General features: G+C 47.5%; 1 protein-coding gene across 1 annotated transcript; it reads right to left on the bottom strand.

Moving 5' to 3' along the window:
* Positions 1–492: 492 nt before the first annotated feature.
* On the bottom strand, positions 493–18,454 carry Rab17 (RAB17, member RAS oncogene family). The gene is made up of 6 exons (XM_075951830.1): positions 18,324–18,454; positions 13,399–13,558; positions 3,820–3,971; positions 2,736–2,861; positions 1,972–2,065; positions 493–1,799 (listed from the first exon to the last, which is right to left on the bottom strand). Exons 2-6 carry the CDS (start codon positions 13,553–13,555, stop codon positions 1,687–1,689), a joined length of 642 nt encoding a protein of 213 aa, XP_075807945.1. The 5' UTR covers positions 13,556–13,558; positions 18,324–18,454; the 3' UTR covers positions 493–1,686.
* Positions 18,455–26,416: the final 7,962 nt, after the last annotated feature.

The raw sequence follows: 26,416 nt of genomic DNA, 5'->3' as shown, positions 1-26,416 counted from the left end.
CCAGGCCCTAGAACTGAAGCTGGATCCGTCCAGGGGTGCAGTGGACCCAGGAGGCTCCCTCCAGTCCCCAGACAAGGAAGCTGGGGTTGGTCTGTCTGTCCAGGCAAAGCTGATGGAGCAGAGGGCACAGCCCAGGCACCGCCAAGCTCCTGGCCAGCCTGAGCTCACTTTGACTGAGAATTTGGCATAAAGTGGAAAAGAGGATTTCCCTTTTGTCTGTGCTTACAGCGGACACAGTGGGGCCACCTTCCTCAGTGAGGAAACAACATTTCATTCTGTGGAGTTCTCTGGGGTTTGTTTCATTCTGGTTTTTTTGTTTGTTTCTCTGTGCAGCCCAGAACAAATTGGCCATTCTCCTGCATCAATCTCGCATGTACTGGGATTAGAAGCTTCTATCACCACATCCAGCAACAGTGCCTCGTTGTTGAGACTCAACAGCTTATCACACTCCCAGAAGCAAAGAGAAAAAACCAGCCTTGTGTGGGGCAGTGGTGGCGGCAAATGCCTTTTATTAATCCAGCACTTGGAAGGCAGAGGCAGGCGGGTCTCTTCAAGTTTAAGGCCAACCTGGTCTTTAGAGCTAGTTCCAGGTCAGCTAGGGTTGTTACACAGAGAAATCCTGTCTCAAAAACAAAACAAAACAAAAAACAGTTTTGCCCCCTAAGTGGCCACATTTAATGTACCTCCATGTTGCCATAGCAAGCGTCAAGAGAGAGACCCTCTGGAGCTTTCCTCCCTGGACAAGGACCTGGGTTTCTCTATAAAGATGAAAACTCTCAGTGCAGTAATAGTCACCACCAGGAAAGACAGTCTTCCCAGACCAATGCCTATGCCCACCCTCAATACACTTGCCCCACAGGCTTTCGCCATGTTTAATGCCTACAAACCAGACTAATGTGTGCAGCCTGACAGTGTGACCTGTCGGGCCGTGGGTCCTAGTGCAACCTTGGGCAGTGGTCAGATTGTGAAGACCCTTAATATTTAGAGAGAAGGATGCATAGACAATACCATGGAGGCTCGAGAGTCCTGGCACCGCTAAATAGATGCCTGGCTCTGTCTATTCACAGCTGGAAGGGGGACACACCCATCCCCACCACTCCTGACTGTCTCTCCAGGGTCACCTCTCTGAGACCCACCACTTGGGCTCATCTCTCCATTTTTCCCAGTGTGGATGTCCCCCCCCCTTCTTTATCAGCCCCTTTCTCCCTTGGCAACTCCTAGAACCAAGGTGGTCCAGTTAGAGACCAGCTGCCCCAGGACGAAGCAACTGTCTTCCCATGGCATGAGTCAAAGAATCTTTCCAGCTCACACTTCTTCTCTGCTTCATTTAACTCTTCCGTTCTGGTAGCAAGGCCGTGGAATGGGACAGCCTAGGTGGCGCAGGTACACCGGCTCAGGGCATCCAGGAATATGGTGGGATTGGGAAATATCAGTGGGACTGGCAATCTTCTGGGAGTCATTCTGCACCGGATCCTGCCACTGGCCATTCCCAGCAGCTCTGGCAAGCAGTTTTTTATGAAGGAAGCCAACTTCTGGAAGCCTCCAGGGCTCAGGCACAACCCATCTTATGGAGAGTATGAATAGTCTGAGTTGCCAGCCTTGTTCAGAAGCCGCTGCTGCCTCGGAACAGAGGGGCTGAGGACCCTCTGAGGCACAGGCTGAGATGCCGTCCGCACGCTCAGTAACTCACGCGCAACACTGGCGCTGCCTGGCAGCAGGTCCCTGGTTCAGAACCACAGCCTCACCATCCTGTGGGCTGCTGCTCCCCCTATCTCCGGCTCTCTGCAGTAGCTCCCGGGCTGTAGAAAACAGGGGTTTACTATGGAGGGAATCCCCACCCCCAGCACCCTAACCCAAGCACTCCACCACTCTTCCTCATGGTCCTCCCAGCCCCCAGAAACACCAGAAGGTGGTTCAGGGGTTGAGGCACAGGGGAGAGCTCCCACCCTCCTATGGCGCGCCATCACTCACCAATGATATCGAAAACCTCAGACACCTGGTAGTTCTGCATGACCGAGGTTTCCATAAAGAGGAGGCTTTTGCTCTCCGCAAATTCCTTCCCTTCCTGAAGGAAAAAAAAATCAGTGTGTTTAATGGGAGTCCCTCCAGGAACTCCTCCTGGCTGACTCACAACAAGAAACTGGATAATGCTATAATAATAAATATATATTATATAAATATAATATAAATAATCCCAGCACTTAGGAAGCTGGGGTGGAAAAATCATGAGTCTGAGTTCCAGGCCAGCCTTGAACACATAAAAGCCTGCCTCAAGACAACCAAAAAAGGACTGGTTGTACTGGGTCACATAGGTGTGCGCACATCCTTCACACAGACCACCCCACATACACACTCCCCGTGTGCATACGTATACACACACCTCCCACATGAATCTCCAGCCAGAAGGGGGGACTACAGTGGGATCTTTTGAATTTCAACACACATGAGTGCTTGTGGGTTTGCATGCGGAGGTATTAGCATGTATGACGTGTGTGTCTGTGCTTATGAAGGTATATTCAGGCAGCATGGCTCTGCCTGTGTGTGAACGTGTGTGCTTAGGAAGTATGAGCATATACGTTAGTAAAGGAATCATGGGTGTGCATGTAAGTATGTATGTAGGTGGTACGTGAGTACCTGAAGCACAGGGTGTGTGTGTGTGTGTGTGTGACAGTTTCAAAAGCCCTCAAGTCCACAGAGCCAAGGCCTCCCTCCTGCCGCCTGCCACCATAGGGCACCTGGAAGGACACTTGGCGCTCCTCGCCGAGGTCGGTTTTGTTGCCAACCAGCATCACCACCACTTCTCCTGGCTGGAACTCCTTCTCCAGGTCCTCCAGCCATTGCTGGGCCTGGTGAAAGGAATCCTAAAGAGACAGAACAGAAACCACGCTGGAGTTCTTGCTGAGCCAGAAGAGCAAAGCAGGTGTCCCTCGCGGGTAGGACGCCACATCGTGGCCTTTTCCCAGAGTGCAATGCCAAGGAACTGCTCTGTCCCCCTGGGAGGGCAGCCAGGATGGGCTGGCCCCTGGTAGGGGAAGGCTATGTGACGGGCATCACACCAGAGAGCCAGGGATGTGCAGGGCACAGGGCATTTGGGGTCAGGAACTCCATTTTGTGCAGGAGAGTTTGAGGGCACTGTGATCACCCCAACCCAGTTCCTAACTACAGCCCCTCATAGGCTATGTGGGGGGACTTGGCCCTGTATCCACTGGAACTTTTCTCCTAACCTAGGGCATCAAGGCTAATGTGGGGACCCAACCCTCCACCCTCCTGGATCTGCGCCTAACACACACTTTCTGGGTCCACTGCAGGGCTTTATCTGAGACCCTCTCCCAGTATGTCTTCCTGCCTCCCACCCGCTATGACTAGTCCCCACTTCCCTAGCTCCTGTTATAGTCTTGGGGGCAGCAGGCTCACCCCACCCTAGGCCAGGCTGGACACACACAGACATGTGAGTCTAGTACTCCAGTGTCATCTTCACGCATGCTCTGTGTTTTGCATACATGATGGATGGCCTATGGCGGTGGGCTGGGTCTGTAGCAGCTTCTTGGCATCCAGCAGCACACCAGCCAGCGATGGTGGGGCTGTGGGGAGAAGGGGTGTGCCGAGAGACTGCAGAGAAACCAAGCCCAACTTTGCCTGGGAAGGGTTGCCGAGAGGACCTCCTGAATGAGGTGAGTTTGTATAGGCTTAATAGTCCCTTTTTGTAGAAATAGTAGCTCCCATAAAACATGGTCCCAGTCCTGTTTCCTTGCCATTGACCCCTGCAGAAGGCAGGAAACAGTACAGTTGCCTGGGGAAGGAGGCAGAAGGTAACCCTACCTTGCGAGTGATGTCATACACCAAGAGCGCAGCATTGGCACCCCTGAAGTAGAGGTGGCAGACACTGTGGTACTTCTCCTGGCCAGCCGTGTCCCAGATCTCAAGCTTCAGAGATGAAGAGCCCACATCCACCACCTTCGTGAAGAACGCACCTGCAGTCAGGAGGCCAGTGAGTGTTTGCTGGGGATAAGGTGGTCACCCGTGACTCCTAGTGTGTCATGGCGGCAGTCTATGCTCAGCAGCCCAGGGAGAGGCAGCTAGACACTTGCTGATGGAGGCTGAGTGAATGCCTGTTCCAGAAGCCAGACTGTTGGGGGCTGTGGAACCCCAGACCATAAATTTCTTGTAAACAACTTGTTATGCTTGCAACTGCTCTGAGCAAAACAACTTGTTTTCCTGTTTGCAGCTGCTCTGAGCCCAAGACCCTCAGGAATTCCTGGTTTCTGGTGGGTTTGGCTGGGGCATGGCTATTAGTTAAGGATCCCTATATAAGCTGCCCTGGAACACAATAAAGGGAGCATTCTTGTTTCAAGGATGACCTGTGTCTCTGTCTTTGTGTGTATATGTGTGTGTCAATCCCCAGGCCTTTGCCAGCTCACTTGCAAAACATCACAGGCATAGTACCGTAGTACACATAGTACAGGCTCTACAGGACCGTAGTACACGTAGTAGCACGGACGTTACACCAGAGCTTCCCTACTAAGCAAAGCTCAGCTGGCGGCTGCTTTGTGTCCCTTCTAGTCTTTCTCTTGGGGTGAAGCTAAATCCTTGGGATAAAGTAAAAGACCCTGAACTAAGAATGATGACGTGAAAGGAACATAATCCATGTCCAGCAGTGAATAACCTGGCATGTCTCTACAGTGTCCAGCAATGTGTTGAACTCCAAGGATTCTCATGCCTTGGTCCCTCAGGCACACTGGCCATTCAGCCACCTGTCACATTCCAAAGCCACGCTCAGTCACCAGAAGAAAGCCTCTTTGGTGTTTGCCTTCTCCGTTGACAATCTTTGTCTGCCCCATTTTCCTTTTCTGGTTTAAACATGATGGCTGGGAGTTTTCAGTGTCAAATCCCATCAATGTGCAAGGGCAATGCGGCTCTCCACCCAGGCTATAGCCCAATGGCCAGGGCTGAGATGTTTACACAACACAGAGCTGAGCCTTCCTTGAGAGAAAGGAGGTATCACCCACCAGACCTGGCTGCACAGATTGATAATCACTGAGGCTGGGCATTTTAGGGGAGAGATGGGTGGATGTATTAATAAGAAGGAGCTTGAGGAGCCAGTGACCTAGGCCGGAGTGGGCCTAGAACGGCAAGCTCCATGGAAGCGGGAGTGGGTCAAGACCAGGGACATTTGCAGAGGCAGGTCTGAGCCAGAGACCTGGGCTGGAGCAGACATGAGACAGCAAAATTCACAGAAACAGGTACAGGGGAGCAACTGTTGAGCAAGTGGGCCAGAGCCAGAGACTGCTGAGGTTCTGGGTATGAATCTGGGACCTTCGAGGGAGTAGACCTTGGGACCCCTGCGGGTCTGGGTGTGAGTCTGGGACCTCCTAGGAACTAGGACTGAGCCAGTACCTCTGCAGATCTGGGCATGAGTCTGGGACCTCTGATGGAGTAGGCCTGAGTCAGGACCTCTGTGGGTCCAGGAGTCCATCTGGGACTTCCAAGGGAGTAGGCAGGAACCAGAAACCTCTGCAGGTTGGGGTGTGAGTATGGGACCTCTGAGATCAGAGCCAGAGACCTTTTCAGGACCCACCCCAAGCCAGGGACCTCTGCAGGAGCAGATCCAGATCAGGGACATTTATAGAAACAGGTCTGAGCCAGCAGCTTAGACCAGAGCAGGACTAAGACAGCAAACTCCATGGGAGCAGAGCAAACCCCAGGAGTACCAAACAACCTCCAGGAACACAGAGTGACCAAGAGGGTAACTAGAACCATAGCACTGACTGTACAACAAGGAACTGAGCCTTGGATCCACTGGCACCTAGAAGATTAATCACCAGAGTCACAGACAGCCCCCACCATACCTATTGGAGGAGAAAATGAGTAGACAAGGTAAGAACACATTCAACACCACAAAGAGCAACACGACACCAGTAAAATCTAGAGACCCTACAACAACAAGACTTGAACAACCAAATGTAGATGATGAAGAAGAAAATGACCTAAAAAATAACTTCAGGATAATGTTTGAGACTCTTAAAGAGGAAATGAAAAATTCCCTCAAAGAAATGGAGGAAAAGACAAACAAAAAATTGAAAGACATGGGCAAATCCCTTAAAGAAAACCAAGAAAAAGCAATCAAACATATGAAAGAAACTATTCAAGATTTGAAAATTGAAATGGAGACAATAAATAAAACACAAGCTGAGGGAAATATAGAAAAAGAAATCATTAGAAAACAATCAGGAACTACAAATGCAAGCCTGAACAGCAGAATACAAGAGATGGAAGAGAGTCTCAAGTACTGAAGATACAAAAGAGGAAATAGACTCATCAGTCAAAGAAAACATTAAATCTAATAAAAGATTAGCCCAAAATATCCAGGAAATATAGAGCACCATGAAATGGCCAAACCTAAGAATAATAGTATAGAAGAAGGAGAAGTTCAACTCAAAAGCAGAGAAAATATTTTTAACAAAATCATAGAAGAAAACTTTCCCGCCGGGCGGTGGTGGCGCACGCCTTTAATCCCAGCACTTGGGAGGCAGAGGCAGGCGGATCTCTGTGAGTTCGAGACCAGCCTGGTCTACAAGAGCTAGTTCCAGGACAGGCTCCAAAACCACAGAGAAACCCTGTCTCGAAAAACCAAAAAAAAAAAAAAGAAAGAAAACTTTCCCAACCTAAAAAAAAGATATGCCTATGAAGATACAAGAAGAATAAAGAACACCAAATAGACTGGATAAAAAAAAGTCCCCTAACCACATAATAATCAAAACACTAAACATACAGAATAAAGAAAGAATATTAAGACCTGCAAAGAAAAAAGACCAAGTAACATATAAAGGCAGATCTATCAGAATTACACCTGAATTACATTGGAGACAATGAAAGCCAGAAGGTCATGGTCAAGTGTTATGCAGACATTAAGAGACCAGCCCAGACTATTATACCCAGCAAAACTTTCACTCACCATTGAAGGACAAAACAAGATATTCCATGACAAAACCAGATGTAACCAACACCTAGCCACAAACCCAGCACTACACAAAGTACTAGAAGGAAAACTCCAACCCAAGGAAGTTGGCTACGTCAACAAAAACATGGACAATTGATGATCTCACAGCAGCAAATCCCAAAGAAGGGGAAAACACACAAATTCACATCACCAACAACGAAAACTAAATTATCAGGAGATGACAATCACTGGTCATTAATATCACTTAATATAAATGGACTCAACTCACCTATAAAAAGACACATGATAACATATTGGATACGAAAACAGACTCCATTTTTCTGCTACATAAAAGAAACACACCTCAACCTCAAAGATAGACATAGTCTCAGAGTAAAGGGTTGGGAAAAAAATTCCAATCAAATGGACCTAAGAAACAAGCTGGTGTAGCTATCTTAATATCTAACAAAATAGACTTCAAACTAAAATCAATCAAAAGAGACAAAGAAGGACATTTCATATTAGTCACAGGAAAAATCCATCAAGAAGAAATCTCAATACTGAACATCTATGCCCCAAATACATATGTAAAAGAAACACTTCTAAAGCTTAAACGATACATTAAACCCTACACACTAATAGTGGGAGACTTCAACACTCCACTCTCACCACTGGACAGGTCAGCCAGACAAAAAAAAATAACAGAGAAATAAGGAAAATAACAGATGTTGTGACTCTAATGGACTTAACAGACATCTGTAGACTATTCCATCCAAGCAGAAAAGAGTATATCTTCTTTTCAGCACCTCACGGACCCTTCTCAAAAATTGACCACATACTCAGTAACAAAACAAACCTCAACAGATACAAAAAGATGGAATAACCCCATGTATCTTATCATATCACAATGGCTTAAAACTAGAATTCAACCACAATACTAATTAGTGAAAGACCACAAACACATGGAAATTAAACAATGCTCAACTAAATCATAAATGAGTCAAAGTAGAAATAAAGGGAGAAATTAAAGACTTATTAAATTCAATGAAAATGACCACACAACATACCCAAATTTATGGGACACAATGAAAGCAGTGTTAAGAGGAAAGTTCATAGCACTAAATACCTACATAAAGAAGCTGGGAAAATCCCACACTAGTGAATTAACAGAACATTTGCAAACTTTAGAATAAAAAGAAGCAAACTCACCCAAGAGAACTAGAAGGCAAGAAACAATCAAATTGAGAGCTGAAATCAACAAAATAAAAAAAAAGAAAACAATACAAAGAATCAATGAGACAAAGAGTTGGTTCTTCGAGAAAATCAACAAAATAGACAAACCTTTATCCAAACTAACCAAAAGGCGAGAGAGAATATCCAAATTAACAAAATCAGAAATAAAAAGGGGGGCATAACAATAGACACAGAGGAAATTCAGAGAATCATCAGGTCATATTTCAAAAACCTGTATTCCACAAAACTGGAAAACTTAAAGAAAATGGACAATTTTCTGGGTAAATATCACTTACCAAAATTAAATCAAGACCAGATAAGCAAATTAAACAGATGTATAACTGCTGAAGAAATAGTAACAGTCATCAAAACTCTCCCAAACAAAAGGCCCAGGACCAGATGGTTTCAGCTCAGAATTCTACAGGATTTTCAAAGAACTAATACCAATGTTCCTTCTATTAGTCCACACAATAGAAACAGAAGGAACATTGCCTCTTTTTATGAGGCTACAATTACCCTGATACCCAAACCATCTAAAGACATTACTAAGAAAGAGAACTACAGACCAATCTCACTCATGAACATTGCTGCAAAAATAGTCAATAAAATACTGGCAATTCAAATCCAAGAACACATCAGAACTACCATCCACCATGATCAAGTTGGCTTCACTCCAGAGATGTAGGGATGATTCAACATACAAAAATCTGTCAACGTAATCCACCATATAAACCAGCTGAAAAATAAAAACCACATGATTATCTAATTAGATGCTGAAAAAGTTTTCGACAAAATATAACATCCCTTCATGATAAAGGTCTTGGAGAGAACAGGGATACAAGGAACATACCTAAACATAATAAAGGCAATATACAACAAGCCAACAGCCAACATCAAACTAAGTGGAGAGAAACCTAGAGCAATCTCACTGAAATCAGGAACAAGACAAGGTTGTCCACTCTCTCTGTATCTATTCAATATAGTTCTTGAGGTCCTAGCTAGAGCACTAAGACAACAAAATGAGATCAAGGAAATACAAATCAGAAAAGAAGAAGTCAAACTCTCACTATTTGCTGATGATATGATAGTTTACATAAGTGACCCCAAAAATTCTACCAAGAACATCTACAACACATAAACACTTTCAGTAATGTACCAGGATACAAGATCAACTCAAAAAAAAATCAGTAGCCCTCCTGTACACAGATGATAAATGGGCTGAGAAAGACATTAGAGAAACATCATCCTTCACAATAGCCTTAAATAGCATAAAATATACCTGAGTAACTCTAATCAAACAAGTGGAAGACTTGTATGACAAGAACTTTAAATGTTTGAAGAAAGAAATTGAAGAAGACCTCAGAAAGTGGAAAGATCTCCCATGCTCTTGGGTAGGTAGAATTAACATAGTAAAAATGGCAATCTTACCAAAAGCATTCTACAGATTCAATGCAATGCCCAGCAAAATTCTTTATAGACCTTGAAAAAACAGTACTCAATTTTATATGTAAAAGCAAAAAAACCCAGGATAGCCAAAACAATCCTGTACAATAAAGGAACTTCTGGAGGCATCACAATCCCTGACTTCAAACTCTACTACAGAGCTACAGTACTGAAAACAGCCTGGTATTGGCATAAGAACAGACAGGAGGACCAATGGAACTGAATTGAAGACCTAGATATTAATCCACATACTTTCAAACACCTGATTTTTGACAAAAAAGCAAAAAATATAAGTGAAAAAAAGAAAGGGTATTTAATAAATGTTGCTGGCATAACTGGATATCAACATGTAGAAGAATGAAAACAGACCCATATCTATCCAGCATGCACAAAACTCAAGTCCAAATGGATCAAAGACCTCAACATAAAGCCAGCCACACTGAACCTCATAGCAGAGAAAGTGTGAAGTACACTTAATGCATTGGCACAAGAGACCACTTCCTAAGTATAACCCTAGTAGCACAGACACTGAGAGAAACAATTAATAAATGGGACCTCCTGAAACTGAAAAGCTTCTGTAAAGCAAAGGACATGGTTAATAAGACAAAAAGATAGCCTAAAGAATGGGAAAACATCTTCACCAACCTCACATCAGACAGAGGTCTGATCTCCAAAATATGCAAATAATTCAAAAAATTGTTCATCAAAAGAACAAATAATCCAATAAGAAATGGAGTACAGACCTAAACAGAGAACTATCAACAGAGGAATCTAAAATGGCTGAAAGACACTTAAGGAAACGCTCAACATCCTTAGTCATCAGAGAAATGCAAATCAAAACAACTCTGAGATTCCATCTTACACCTGTAAGAATGGCCAAGATCAAAAACACTGATGACAACTTATGCTGGAGAGGTTGTGAGGTAAAGGAAACACTCCTGCATTGCTGGTGGGAGTGTAAGCTGGTATAGTTCTTTGGATATCAGTGTGGCGATTTCTCCGACACCTGGGAAACAACCTTTCTCAAGACCCAGCAATACCACTTTTGGGTATATATCCAAAGGATGATCAACCATGCCACAAGGACATTGCTCAACTATGTTAATAGCAGCATTGTTTGTTATAGCCAGAACCAGGAAACAACCTAAATGACCCTCGACCAAAGAATGGATAAGAAAAATGTGGTACATTTACACAATGGAGTACTACACAGCAGAAAAAAATGATGACATCTTGAAATTTGCAGGCAAATGGATGGAGCTAGAAAACATCATTTTAAGTGAGGTAACCCAGACCCAGAAAGACAATTATCACATGTACTCACTCATAAGTGGTTTTTAAACATAAAGCAAAAAAAAAGCCTAGAAATCACAATCCCAGAGAACTTAGACAACAATGAGGACCCTAAGAGAGACACACATGGATCTAATCTACATAGGAAGTAGAAAAGACAAGATCTCCTGAGTAAATTGGGAGCATGGGGACCTTGGGAGAGGGTTGAAGGGGAGAGGAGAAGCAGGGAGGGGAGCAGAGAAAAATGTAGATCTCAATAAAAATCAATAAAGAAGTTAAAAAAAAAAGATGGAGCATGAAAGGAGAGACCAAAGTCTCAAGTCCACTGAAGTCAAAATTTTTTGTCACTTCTGGCATAAAAAAGCAGGGTGAGATGGCTGGAGGCTCAGTGACTCTAAGAAAGAGCCCACTGCTATTATTTTACGGAATGGACATAGTATCAAGCTGCCTTCGAAGAAGTTATCTCTGTGCCCCTAAGGTTAGTGCAGCTCTTAGCCCTCACCAATGAACACCAGTAAATACAGAGGTCTGCTATTGGTCAAATTGGAGCAAAGGTGACTGACTGGAGGACTCTGCCCTAAAGGAGACATTGACATCACACCTCTTCCCCAAGACTCAGGGAAGAGCAGAGAAGAGAGGGTGGGAAGATTGTAAGAGCCAGAGCTTAGGAAAGAATGCCCTTGAAACAGTGTCTCTTGGTCATGGCAGGGCCATTGTACCATGAAGTTACAGCAGCTGTGATTGCCTCCATAAGATGAAGATAGCCAACATCCCAGCATGAATGGGGATGTTCGGGGGCCTTCCCACTTGCTGAAGAGCTGTTGGCAATTGAAGATTGCTGGGGAAAGGAAAAAGGTTTTATTCAAGGATGTGGCCCCTGATAAAGTACTCATTCTCCAGTAGATGGCGCTACACCGTGCACTTGAGGACAGCTCTAACTAAACTCAGGGGGCTACCCAAAAAGGGGGGGGGAAGAAGTCATGAAGTTAGGATGTGGTGTGGTGCTTCTGGGGGAGTTGGAAAGGTGAATGGGTGGATGGATTTGGGCTGGGGGATGAAATATTCCAAGATTAAATTTCAAATACTATATGTCCGTTTTTTAATATATACAAGTGCATGTGTGCCTGCAGACCAGGAAAGGGCATCAGATTGTGAGCGGCCATATGGGTGCTGAGAATTGAGTTCAGGACTCCTGGAAGAGCAAGCAGTCAGTGCTCTTAACCGCTGAGCCATCTCTCCAGCCCTGTATGGATTTTATTTATTTATTTACTTTAAGCAGAGTGACTCCACAAAGGGGAAAATAATTAGAGATGAAGCCGTCCGGGGCGGGCGTAAGCAGACTTACGGCTCCTGACCACTGTTGCTCACAGCCCACACGCGTCAGAAGTGCAGCAAAGCTAGTGGAAGACACAGCATAGTGCCCAGTCAATCTTAACATCAGCTAATGTCAGTAGCTCAAAGCAAAGGCAGCTAGGGGGTCAGTTAGCTTTGCCCCAGCTTTCTAAGGACTGTCAAGGTGCCTTTTAGAAGCTAATTTTCAGGGCTGGAAAGCTCGCTCACGGTAGATGTCATCTGTATAAGGCAGTCAGTCCTTCAATTCATCCCCAGAAGAGAACCTCAGCACAAGGCTCCGCCCACCCCAACCCTATGCACTCTAACCCTAGCCACCCCAACCCCTGATCACACCATAGCTCATTCTTTCTGACTGAGCTTCTGGAGGCAGGACCATCCACTTCAGAAGCTAAGAAAACCCTATTGGGTGTTGAAAAACAAAATCTGCAGGAATGAGGGGGGGGGTGGTGCTCTCTGATCTTTCCTTGCTCCAAATTCAAACATGCCACACACTTATCATCACGGCTCATGGGAAGAAGTCTGAGGACAGAGAGTTCCAGGACAACCTGAGCTACATAGTAAGACATTGTCTCACATACATACATACATACATACAGCAAGCACACAGAGAGGTTTTCCCTCTCTTTCCTTACAGCATCCCCAGCCCCAGCCCAAACCTAGTGACCAAACCCAAGTCTTTGATGTTGAAGAATGACACAGAGGGTGTGATGGTTGAGCTGCAATCCTAAGGATGCAGTGGGAATCAGGAAAAGCTGAGGGAGGCCTAGGTACATGATGTTGGGCATAGAGTAGGTTCTCCATAGACTAAACTAATTAGGGAGCCTCATGAGCTGGCTGGAGGGCAGTAGCTAGGAAGGTGACCTTCCTCGGGCTGTCCTCACTGCCCGTGTTCCACACTCAAGCCTTCTAGGACCAGAACCTCTGCCCCTGGATCTACACACAAATGCCCACTGGGCTGAAACTACACCCCTAGTGGAGGTTGTTTACACACACTTGCAGAATAGTGTGCCTGCTTGCCCTTGATGGACAGCCAGCTTCTCCCTACAGTCCTGGCATACCCAGCCTCGGCTTTCAGAACAGGGGCCATCCTGAGGCAGTCCACGTTCCCATCTGCCCCTATCAGGGCTCTCCGCACTTACAACCCACAGTCGGCAAGACGCTGTTGAAGTCCTGCTTGATGTAGCGAAGGACCAGGCTGGTCTTGCCCACAGAGCTGCTTCCGAGCAGAACCAACTTGCTCACATAGGGCTGGCCAGAAGTAGTGCTGGCCTGCGGCAACCCACCAGCCTGCGCCATGACCTGCAAACAACCAAGGAAGACAGAGATGGGTGGAAAACCTCAGCAGAGTACATCACACACACACACACACACGCACACGCACGCACGCACACGCACACACACACACACACACACACACACACACACACACACACACGCACGCACCCACAGAGTGGGGGCTGCTTCCTAGACAGAACACAGACACCTAGAGCAGAGCGCCCTCTAACTGTTTGCTGCATGGCAAGGAGCCACGGACCCTCACCACAGTGGTCTCCACCAGGACCACAGGGGCTCTTTATCCTAATTCGATCACATCCTGTTTCTCACGGTTTACAAACTGATTCCAAGCACCCAAGAGAGGTTAAAAGCACCTGGGCACCTTTGATTGTCCCTGGATTAAAGAGAGGGATTTTAAAAATAATAATAAAAGTCAAGTGCAGCTTTCTTTCTGCATGCTTCCCAAGACTTGACAGCCCCCTTTTCCTCAAATCCTCTGTTTTCCAAAGAAAACTTTGCTCTGTGATACAAGGGGGTAATCTTTCTAGGACCAGGAATGGTAAAGCGCACCTACAATCCCAGCGTGCCAAAAGCTGAGGCTGGAGAACGTCAAATTTGAGACCTGTCTGGTCTACACAGTAAAGACTCCATCAAACAAAATGGAGGAGGGAATGGAGGGAGGGAGAAAAAGAGGGGAGGGAGCAGGGTTGGAGGGGGATATCTTTGTCTTGAGGACCTCATCTCTGAGGCATCGGAGCCCAGCTCCATAGCAAAAACACAGAAGCCCTGCATGGTGGTAATGACAACAGCTTCCAGGCACGCATCAGAATACCATACTGCAGGAGCTGTGTGCCCAGTGCTCACTCTCACAGAAACCCCCAAACTCCCAAAGGAAACCTCCACAGGCCCCTGTGCTCACTTCCTTTTCTTTTCCTTCCTTTCCCTTCCTTTTCTTTTTCTTCCTTTTCAAGACACGATTCCTCTGTGTGACCACCTTGGCTGTCCTGGAACCTGTAGACCAGGTTAACCTCGAACTCACAGAGATCCACTTGCCTCCACCTGCCTCTGCCTCCTGAGAGCTGGGAATAAAGGCATGTGCTGCCACACCTAGCATCTCTCTTTACAGCCCATGTGTGAAGACATCAGGTTTCTTGTGCCCCAGCCTATTTCTGGAGAACTTCCTGGGCTGCCATGGCCATATATACATATATATGTTTCTGTGAGCTCTGTATGGTGCATGGTTCAGGACAGAGGTCTCATCTCATATAAACAGCACAGAGCCAGAAGTAGTTTTAGTGTGGGGTACACCTCCCACAGAAGGGAGATAGCATCTGGCTGTCTCTTTTTAGGGTTCACAGTCATTGGAGCCCTTACCTGGTTCTGCAGGGTCATGAAATGATTGAAAAATGTGAAATTGTGGTGTAATCCCTGGTGTTTGTCATCTGGACCACTTTTAGGAATGTTCCCTAATTAATGTCCATGGCCATTATGGGTGGCTAGTCTCTCCAACAGAGCCTTTCTCCCACCATAGTGGACAAAGGCTGGGGGGGGGGACCTGGGGTTGGTGTAAAGGAAAGATAGACAAGAACCACAACACAGACCGTTTGAGACTCTGGCGACACAAGAAGAGAACACAGTGTAGACACCAGATCTCATGCAGCAGTTGTCAAGATAAACAGTTGGAGTCAGGGAGAAGGCTCCATGACTCCTCCGCCACTGAGAAGGAGCTCTGGCCAGCAGCACAGCAGTACCCAGCGGCACAGCAGACTTGGGACCCATTCCAGGGGAACTCCAAAGTTCCCCATGCGTTGATTTCAGGGCAGGATCAGAAACAACTAAGTTGTCTGTTTAAAGCTTTTTAAACCCCTGTTCACCCATGTGGTGGTTTGCATAAAAAATGGCTCCCATAGGCCCAAAGGGAGTGGTACTCTTAGGAGATTTGGCCTTATTGAAGTAGGGGTGGCCTTGTTGGAGGAAGTGTATCACTATGGGGGTGAAATTTGAGGTCTCAGAAGCTCAAGCCAGGCCTAGTGGTTCACTCTTTCTCTCTTCCTGTTGCCTGCTGATCCAGATGTAGAACTCTCAACTCCTTCTCCAGCACCATATCTGCCTGCATGCCACCATGTTTCCGGCCATGATGTTGGACTAAAATTCTGAACTGTAAGCCAGGCCCAGTTAAATGTTTTCCTTTATAAAAGTTGCCATGGTCATGGTGTCTCTTCACAGCAATAAAAGCCTAAATATAACAACCCAACATCATAAAAATGAATCAACGTAAAACTAAAGCCACGTGCAAGAGCCACTGTTAGAGCTGTCTGTGTTTCTTCGAGTCTGACAACAATGCCCAGTGTGTAGCCGGTGCTCATCACAAACCTAAGCAACGGATGTCTGTCTGCACGCAGTGGGTGGGTACGTGGGTGAGTTGATGGGTGTAAGAGTGAGTGAACAGATCTATGGGTGGGGAGATGGATGGGTGCATAGCTGTATAGGTGAGAGATCAGGTGGATGGATGGATGGATGGATGGATGGATGGATGGATGGATGGATGGATGGATGGGCGGATAAATGGATAGGTGGGAAAGTAGGTGGATGAGTGTGGATGACTGGTTGGAGTGGGTGGATGGATTAATCAGATGACTAAAGGGTGGATAGACAGGATGGATTCTTAACTGAGCACCTGTGTTTTGAAATGACTGAACTGAGAGAGAGAGAGAGAGAGAGAGAGAGAGAGAGAGAGAGAGAGAGAGCAGTCAGTCTCCAGAAATCATATGTGCAGCCTCCACCCAGAAACTCCACCCTCTGAGCCTAAGGAAAAGCCAGCGTCCAGAATCCTGAATGGGGACCAGGAGGGACACACTGCCTTGGAGTTCAGACCCTGCCAGAAGCCCTCTGTCACCTCCACATCAAACAGGTCAGGTCTTTTCCTTGCTAAAGCTCTGGTCCTTCCTGCTCACTGCCACCAGAGTCAGCAACGGCCTCCTGTCTGATGTCATTCCTGCCTCCCTACCTTTCCCACCATGTCTCCACCTCCAGAAACCAACAACGTAGACCACGGCCCTGCCATTATGAAGCCTCACTCCCTGTTTCCCCTTGGCTGAAAGGATCTCGGCATGGGAATAAGTACACCTATCTTAGCAGCGGTTCACCTGGGTTCTGACCACCACCCTGAAGCCAGATTGCCTTCAGGGAGCATGTCATGGCCACTGGGGGAACAGCAGGCACTTGCTCTCTCCTGAACGAACCCGGAAGTGTCTCTGCAGATGCTAACTGGATCAGTGTGCTTTCTGTCCCCGGGCTTTCATATCAGCCACACTCCCATTCCACATGCTCGTTGGAAGAGCGCCTGGTGTACTTGTAGAAAGGGAGACAGAGCTGCCAGCAGCACTGAAGGTCCTTCATGGGTCACTGTGGGGCCAACCTGCACACGGCTCAGATAGGGCTGTTGAGGGTGCAGCTGCCAGGGTGCTCCAGACAGAAGCAGGGTGGGTATGTGCTCTGAGTCCACCTATTCCTGCACAAAGACACCTGCCAAAGCAGAGCAGGAAATCCAAGAGCCTGGCACCACCTCCCCGGGACAAAGGCCCGGCAGTTTCTCCAAGGCAAAGGCACAGCCTGGAGCTCGGGCCTGTTGTTTTTATGCTCTTGGGGACTCCCCAGGCACTGGCTCAATCCTAGCTGCCTGTAGAGTCGCACGATGCACCATCAGCCTCAGCAATGGTACAAGGGGACTCTGCTTTTGCACCTCCAAATCAATGCTAATGTGTTGTAAACCTATAATCCCAGCACCCAGGCTGCTGATGCAGGCAATTGCCTCAAGTTGCAAGCTTTTCTGGGCTACGTACTAAGACCCTATCTCAAAAAAACAAAACAACAACAAACAAAAATACAGCTAAATAAATAATCCCTGAGACTTAATGATTATATACACTGCCCTTAAATCATAAAACTTGGCCATAACATCAAATGCAGTATCCACACGGCTTTGTCAAATTCCTACAAATAATCTCACTTTCAAGGCTCATTTCCCTATCACCTGATTTTTTTTTCCTCTGGCATTAATTACTTTTCTCTGCGATAGATAAGACCACAGTAGATGTTTTCATGCTACTTTTTGAGTGACTGTATGTTGCGAGCTTCCGACAACAGCAGCTGGAACTCTCTGGAGGGAGAGAAAGGTGGAAGTGTGGGGCCTGACCCCTCCTCCAGAATCAGGTCTTTCTGAAGGCGATGGCTGCCGGGCTCTGACTAGGAGTCTCTTCTCATCCCGACTTGGTGGTTCTTCAGCTGTCATGAGCCTGCCTCTCTTCAACCAAGGAGAAAACATCCAAGAAAGGAGGGAGTCGAGGGAGGTTGCACTCCCCTTCTGCTTAGCCAAACCCTCCAAGCTGTTCTTTCGGAACAATGTGGCGTTTGATAGGAGAGAAATAGCAAGCTGAGGATTAGAAGGAAGTTTTGGAAGAAAGTCTGCCAAGCTCCTCTGTTATTGCTAGAGCCTCGGCTGCCGTCTGAAAGGCCTCCTTAGAAGGCACCTCCACAAGCTGGCAGTTTATGTTCAAGGAAAAATCAAATGGAATTTCCTTCCCAAAATATGACTTCAGGAGTCACTTATGATACAAACAAGGACACTGGGCCGTGAACAAACACAATGAGTGAATTGTTTCAGCTCTGCCTCTGATTAAGCTCCCGAGAACACAGCAATACATATTTGCAAGCATGTATACACACACACACACACCCGTGCACACACACACAGATCACTCTGCAAAGTACAGTAAGAACAATGGCTCACCTGTTCACCTTGAGGAAGTTCAACAGACCATCATCCCGCAGGACCCCAGCTGGCTCTCCTTTCTCCCTCCTCCTTCCCCCTGGCTATGCTTCCCTTAGGTCCTGGGTGGACTGGCTGATCAGAGCCCCCACGGGGCGGGGGGGGGGGGGAGACGGATGGGAGGAGCCCTGTACCACCGGACAACAAGAGGCAGAGCAAAGGAAGTAGGAAGGCCACCTCTCCTGCCAAGGCCCCAACCTGCAGGTCAGGCCTCTGCTCTTCCTGTAAATCCCAGTGCAAAGTCCCCACAGGATCACGTGACTACCTGGGCCGGAGTAGGCTAGAAGTCACGTTCTGGTTCTCTACTCGCCTCACCCAGCTGCAATGCAGAATTTCAGCCGTTTCCAGATGCCCCGGTCACGGCTCCTTACACCTGACAGCATCACTGACTTGGATAACAGCTCTGTGGTTACTTTAGCTCACTTCTTAACTCTTTATACAAACGGCTCAAGTCTGGGGAGGCATCCCAGGTGGGCAGGGCCAGGGGCCAGAACCTGGGGATAGTAATCACCCAGGTAGGGTTAGTGCATCCCCAGGAGAAACTCTAGGCTGAAGAAATATGGGAATCAGTTCTACCCGGGTCAGCTATGAATCCTGGGTCAATAGTTCTCTCTGTGCTCAGAACTCCCTTTGATTTCTAGCTTGGGTTCCCCAAGCAGGAAGCAATGGGGAACTCAGAACCGTGAATGGGAGCGCAGCTATCTCAGGTTTGCAGGAAGCTTTCCTTCCGACAGTTCTCAAAGGGCCCATTTCTCTGGTGAGGTCCTCTTCTAGTCACCCTGTCCTTCAGGACACACTCCCGGTCCACTGCCTTGAAGACCAGACACCTCACTCCCTCTCTGAATGGGCCTCTGAGCCCCTGTGCCACCCAAAATCTGGAAGAAACAGTGATGCTTCCGCCCTCCTGGTGTGGAGTGAAGATGTGTGTGCCTCTTCCTTCAGCTGCCTCTCTTTTCCCTTCCTCCCAATGTGGACACATTGAGTAAGTCTCCTTTTTCAGCTTTCCATTTTTAGTTTGGCTCATTAAGGGTGGGTGGCCAGACTTCCTGGGGCACAGGTTGGGTACCCCCAAGTCTGATGATAATAGCATGACAGACAGGAGCAGAGGACTCTGAGGTGGAATCTGGCCCACAAGGCAGTCCCTTCTTATAATAAGATCAGGAAGGTTACACGGCATAGCAGCCAAGCACCCAGAGTCCCCTGCAAGATACGGGGAAGCTGGAGAGGAAGTGGATGTGTGACTACCACAGCCACAGCTGGCCCTTTGATGTGCCCCTTCTGGAAGTTCTTAGCTAGAGATCTGTAGGAAGTGTCCTGAGCAGGGGGCCTGTGATGTTGATGAGCAGGGAAGGGCCGTGGCAGGTGTCATGGCCTGACCTGGTCTGGATCCTCACAGTGCCCACTTAGAACAGCAACTCTGCTTTAGAGGAAGAAAAGGCAGACATCACACTTGGGAAGGAGGAGGCAAGAGGATGGAGAGTGTGCACGAAACTCCTGAGAGGGGCTGTGTCAGCAGAGACAATTGGCTGATTAGCTCCTGTGTGTGGAGAGGCTGGAATGTTGCAGGTCTAGGGGCTGATAACCTTATCTGAGGCTAGCTCTATCCCTATGTATCTATCCTTGTACCGGGCCTAACATCTTATCACTAATAGGTAAAAACTGTTCGGAATCTCATCAGACCAGCAGCATCCAGGACCCAGAAGCTAAGAATATCATCAGGTAGCATCCGAAGCCTAATGGCAGAGATTCCTCGTCTTTGTCTAACCTGCCTCTCTGAGGTTTCCACCAATGCAGTTTTTAAATGCTTGGCTTTATAACTCTCTTTGTTCTGTTACCATCTGTCTTAGTCACCGTTCTATTGCTGTGAAGACACACCATGACCAAGGCAACTCTTCTAAAAGGAATCATGTAACTGGGGGCTTGCTTTCACTTTCACAAGGTTAGTCCATGCTCGTCATGACAGGGAGCAGGCAGGCATGGTCCTGGGGCAGGAGCGTAGAGCTTTATATCCTGATCCACAGGCAGCAAGCAGAGAGAGAAAAATAGCAGACCTGGGGTGGGCTTTTCTTTTTTTAAAAAAAAAAAACTTTATTTAACTTTATTTCATGCACGTTGGTATAACAATGTCAGATTCTCTTAAACTGGAGCTACAGACAGCTGCGAGCTGCCATGTGGGTGCTGGGAATTGAACCCGGGTCCTCTGGAGGAGCAGTCAGTGCTCTTAACCACTGAGCCATCTCTCCAGCCCCTGGGGTGGGCTTTTCAAACCACAGGACCCACCCCCAGTGACACATCTCCAATAAGGCCACACCTCCTCATCCTTCTCAGACAGTTCCACTCCCTGGTGACTAAGCCTTCAAAACTATGAACCTATGGGGGCCATTCTTTTATTTATTTATTTATTTATTTATTTATTTATTTATTTATTTAAGATTTCTGCCTCCTCCCCGCCATCGCCTCCCATTTCCCTCCACCTCCCCCGATCAAGTCCCCCTCCCTTGTCAGCCTGAAGAGCAATCAGTGTTCCCTGCCCTGTGGGAAGTCCAAGGACCACCCACCTCCATCCAGGTCTAGTAAGGTGAGCATCCAAACTGCCTAGACTCCTATGGGGGCCATTCTGATTCAAACCACTGCACTATAAAAACTCCATAAACTGCTTCTATATAAGAACATGGCACCTGGGATCACCTAGATCCATGTTTCCCAGGTCATGGTCACTCAGGTTTGGCTTCAAAATGAACTGTCTTTTATTCCCTTTGAGATGAGAGCTATATTTTTCCTGTCAGAAAGAGTTTGAGGCCCACTTGAGGTATGTGGCAAAATCTAAGACAACCTAGGACTGTAGGCAAGATCCTGTCTCAATGAATGAATGAAAGAATAATTGAACAAGTAAACAAAACTAAAGTTTATTCTCAGCCCGATATGGGGAACTCTGGCACAGGAAAACAGATGCAAGTCACCCACCCAGAATGGCATTTTCACTATAAAAGAGGCGACATGAACTTTTAAAGCTACAGGAGAGAAGAAAGTCAAACATCAACGTATTTGCCAGTGACATTTGGTGGAGCATCAGATGGGGTCGGCAGCAGAGCAGGGAAATACCATCACAGGACTGGGATGTCACATCCAGGCATTCTTAGCTTCAGGACTGGGGGCAGCAAAGAGACCCTCGAAGCTTTAGTGATGCTTTTCAGCAAGGTTATCTGTCAGTCTAGGAGACATCAAGTAAAAGCCTAGGAAGGTGGCCCAGCAGGTAAAGTACTCGCTCTTTGTACTGACTGTTCCTCTCTAGAGGAATAGAATGTCAACACAAAAACACAGGTCTCACCTCAAAGGGAATAAGAGATAGTTTATTTGGGAGCCAAAATCTGAGTGATCATGGGCCCAGGGACCACAAGTTTCGGTTACCAAGTCCATGTTTAACAACGTGGAAGCGTTTCCATGGAGCTTTAAAACAACAGAACAAAGAGTTTTCAGGGAAGGCAATCCTAAAATACACTGACGGAAGCATTAAGAAGACATTTGCAGGAAGGCGGGGGAATCCCAGCTATAGGCTTCAGATTTATCTGACAGCATTCTTAGCCCTTTGATTGGTGGAGTTCTTCCAAGTTTCAGAAGTATTTTATCTGTTGTCGGTGTATTAGGTCTCTCTAGGGGCAGGGTGTTAGGTCTGACACAGAGGTGGACATGAAATGACTGTTTTTTTGTTTTGTTTTGTTTTTTTGATTTTTTGAGACAAGGTTTTTCCATAGCTTTTGGTTCCTGTCCTGGAACTAGCTCTTGTAGACCAGGCTGGCCTCCAACTCACAGAGATCCACCTGCCTCTGCCTCCCGAGTGCTGGGATTAAAGGCGTGCGCCACCACCGCCCGGCTAAAATGACTTTTTTTAAGGCTAAAGTAAATTGTAATTAGGCTCTAGAACTGCAACATTCCAACCTCCCCGTGTCTTGACAGTTTTAACCACTCCAGTGGCCTCTGTAGACTGAAACCCAGTAGGTGTTTGGCTTGTGGGATGACTACACTCCCGCTGTGATTGTCTCTTACTATGGAGGCCAGCGACCCCGGTCAGTTCATGAGGCCTGGTGGCTCAGCGGTCCCGGTGTGATATCACAAATCTGGAAGGTTTCTGGAGAACTGCTGGTCCCTAGTCCACAGTAGAAGGCTGACAATGCTGGTTCTGATATCAGCGAAGGAATCAACTCAGAGGCAAGAGGGACGGTCGAATGGGTAAAAGCCACATCATCCTCCTTCTGCCATGCTCTTTGTATATGGGCTGCTACTAGAAGGTGCTGCCCGCGATAGGGGTGGGTCTTCCCACATCAAATAAGGCAACCAGGCCCGCTCTTCTGTGTTCACCTGGTGTTAACAGAACCCTTTTAGTTCTCTGAGATGGAGGGACTGAGGCCTTCATTCCTATTGGCTGCTCAGAGCTTTCGGGTTGGCAGATGCCCACATAAGCCTCTCTCACACGGCAGGCTACTCTCTCTAAGTCAGAAGAGTCACCCTCTCTGACCATCAGACCCTCTCTTAGAGAGCTTACCTGGTTAGGACAGGCCCACGGAGCACAGTCCTCCTTTTGCCCAACTCAAAGTCAGCTGACAAGGGCTCCAATGACTTAGCAACACATCTTCACCATTTTCCTGTAATACAGTCTCACCCTGGGAATGCTGCCCATGGCACCACAGTCCTGAGCAGGATGTGTTTGCACCAGCTTCCCCTCCTAGAATTCTGCTACCCTAAGCCTGGGTTCCCCCGTTAAGACTGGGCTTGTGTCTAGCAGCATACTGGGGTCCTAGTGTTCTGGCTGTTTGCAAGCAAACTGATATTCTCCCAGGGTGGACCAGGATGAGCCAGAATCCAGACAGTTGAGGGGGTGGCATTCCTTCCCTCTGGGTAATCCTGTACCAAAGGTCATTAGGGTGGTCTTCCCCTGCAAGGCCCTCTCTTGGAGACCTTGGACCAGTTAGCTCCTATCCCATACCTGACTGCTAATTCCTGAAGGGAGAGATTGGACAGGCAGCCCCAGGCCGGCCTGTCTGACCTGTGTGATGAAGTCATTCTAACCAGATGCTGAGAGAGATGAAGTTACAAAGCTCTGTGAACCAAAAGGTGTGTCCTCAGGGCTTAGACATGATAAACTCTACTTCAGGGTTGGTGAGGATCCACAAATCAGAAATTCAGATTGTAACCATCACCGCCATTACTGGCAGCAGAAATGAGACAAAACAGTCCATAACTAATTTGTGTTCATGGGCAAAATCAGCATTATTTTCATTGTGTTCCATTTCTTTTTAAATTTCCAGACTGTTCACCAAACTTGCTGCCTGGGCACTGACAAGAATTCTCACTAAGCCACTTTAGTAGGTCACATCTCCATGTACATGGCATCCAGGACACACATTCCCCTTTCAAGAGAAGTCAGAACTATGCCAGGCTTGGTGGCACCCCCATAATCTCAGCACTCAGGGAGTGAGATGGAGGGGAGGGGGCAAGACAGCCCTGGCTTCACAATGAGATGCTATCTCAATAAAAAAAAAAGCAAAATTATAGAATTGAGTAAAGTTGTAAGGGCTGCCGAGACTAAGCAGACCTATCCCGATCTCTGTTCAGACACTCCATGGCAGAGATTTTCTTTTTCCCTAGACAGATCTTCCGTGTGAGCTCCTTGCTGTCCTATGACCTCTAGAACTTTGACCTCTAGAACTATGACCTGCAGAATTCCCACCCTGTGCCACTAAAACTGTGAGAGTTTGGTAAACACTTGCATGTATATGTATGTACATGTGTGTCTGTGTGGGTTTGTGCATGCCATGCTGTGGAGGCCAGAAAGAGGACTTCAGATCCCCCAGCGCCGGAGTTATAAGCTCAACATGGGTTCTGAGAACTGAACCCAGATCCTCTGGAAGAAGAGCAAGTACTCTTAACCCTTAAGTCATCTCTCTGGCCCCTTTTTTATTATGTTTTTATTAATTTTGTGTGTATGTACTTATGTGAGTGTGGACGCACATGCCATGGTGAGCTTACTGAGGTGAAAGAACAACATGTGGGAATCCTTCCAGTACATAGGTCCCAGGGGTGGAATCTAGTCACCGGGCTTGGCTTTAAGTGTCTCCAGTTACCCACTGAGCCATCCCAGTGGCCCCTCATGTGGAACCTTCAGGAAGCTCTCTGGGTTTGCAGCAGACCGGCGCGGCCTGTCCGCCTGTCCTCTGTACACAGACCACAGTTGTGGGCCCCGTTGCTAATGCATCCACCTTTCCAACAGAAGTAACCAGATGACCATCTCTGGCCAGTCAGACATGCTGGTGCTCGCCTGGGGCGGGAGTGTGGGGCTGAGCTGCTCCTTTCTGGGGCTTCCTTGAAGAGATGTGGCTAAGGACAGACTGATAACCATCTGAGGTGCCCTCTTCTGCAATGCTCTAATCTCCGAAGGCCCTTGAGATAGACAGGAGCTGGGGACTGCCTCTCCCTGAAACTTTTACCCTTCTTATCTCAGTTTAAAATTCCAGCAGCGACTCCTGACTGCCAGGCTAAATTCCTCAGCTCAGAGATCAGTGCAGCACATGGCTGGCAGCCAGCACAGCAGGAAAGCAAGGAGGTCAGGTCCTGTCCCAGGTACCCCAGCAGGGGGAGACAGAGCCCCGCAGAGTGACAGGTCACTCTCCAGGCTTCCGCAGCCCCAGGCAGGAAAGATTGAGAGAGTCAGAGAAGACCTCACCCACGGGAGGAAATGGTTCCGTGGGCACAGCCAAGAGGGCAGAACGAGCAGTGTAATGCCAACTGTGTGCTCGGCAGGGGATGCGTCGGCAGGCAGAGCTGAGTGGGCAACAAGAGCTGGCCCCGGATGATTTGCCCAAGCCTGTCCCCATGCAATGAGCTACTGAATGCAGAGTACTCGGGACCAAAGAACACCACTTCCAGACTGTGTTCCCACATCCTGGAACCAACCAACCCAAGTAGCCCCAAGTCCACTTCTAGGGCCTTGCAGGAACTCTGCCCTGGATCCACCCTTCCAGAAGCATCATCATGGGTCCCTGACCAGTCATAGCAAGGGACAGCTGCTGGGTGAGAGTGTGCCTAGAGCATGAATGGGTATGTAGCAAGGCATCCACATGTTTGTCCTCGTGTGGGATGGACCTGGTAGGACAGAAAGGCTAGTCCATCCTGGCCAGCGCTCCAAGGTTCCAAACAACAAACCCGGGATTCTCGGGTAGGAAGTCAGATAAGTGTAGTAGTGGCATTCTCTGGAGAAACAGAACCAATGGTGTGTGTGTGTGTGTGTGTGTGTGTGTGTGTGTGTGGCGTGTGTATGTAAATTTATTACATTGGCTTATGTTAAAATAGCAACAAAAGCCGAATTGTGCTCCTGAAGGGATGAGAACCCAGTAGCTATCCAGTCCCTGAGGCTGACTACCTCAGCATTGGGAGTCATCCCAAAGTGACTGTCTCTTACTGAAGAGACCAACAATCCCACAGTTGCTCAGCCAACAAGGCTGAGTGTCCCGGCAGTCCCAGTCTTATGCCAAAAACCTGGAAGTTTCCTGGAGAGACGCTGGCCCTTAGTCCACAATGGAAACCTGGAAACGCTGGTTTCTGGGATTGGTGCTATCAGAGAAGGAGCAGCAAGAACAGGATGAGTCAACTGTTTGCGAGAGGACCGTCTGAGCTGACAAGAGGGAAGGTCAACGGAGCTAAAGGTGAGCAATCTTCCTTCGGCCATGCTTTTTTTTAATTTTTATTATTATTATTTTTTAATCTGGGCTATACTGTCCATGTCAATGAAGGCAGTCAAAATGGTCTTCAGGTGAGGATTCCTAACGGATGATACTACTTTATGGCAAGTCAGCATCAAAACCAACAATATCAGCCCAGGGGAGGGCTGGGGTGTGCTTCATCCTCTGTGCTCCTTCAGTTTTCTGTGTGTTAACTCTTTAAATTCTGGGTACCTGGGCCACCATTTGCAGGTCCTATCAGTGCTGGGGTGGAGGAGGGCGATATTCAGCTCTTTCATCTCATTCACAGACAAGGGAGGGGAAGCCCAGACTGACCCAAGG

Source organism: Microtus pennsylvanicus, chromosome 17 (genome assembly GCF_037038515.1).
Source record: "Microtus pennsylvanicus isolate mMicPen1 chromosome 17, mMicPen1.hap1, whole genome shotgun sequence".
Taxonomy (NCBI): domain Eukaryota; kingdom Metazoa; phylum Chordata; class Mammalia; order Rodentia; family Cricetidae; genus Microtus; species Microtus pennsylvanicus.
The sequence above is the reverse complement of the archived record's forward strand: the minus strand, read 5'-3'. Positions and strand labels throughout refer to the sequence as shown.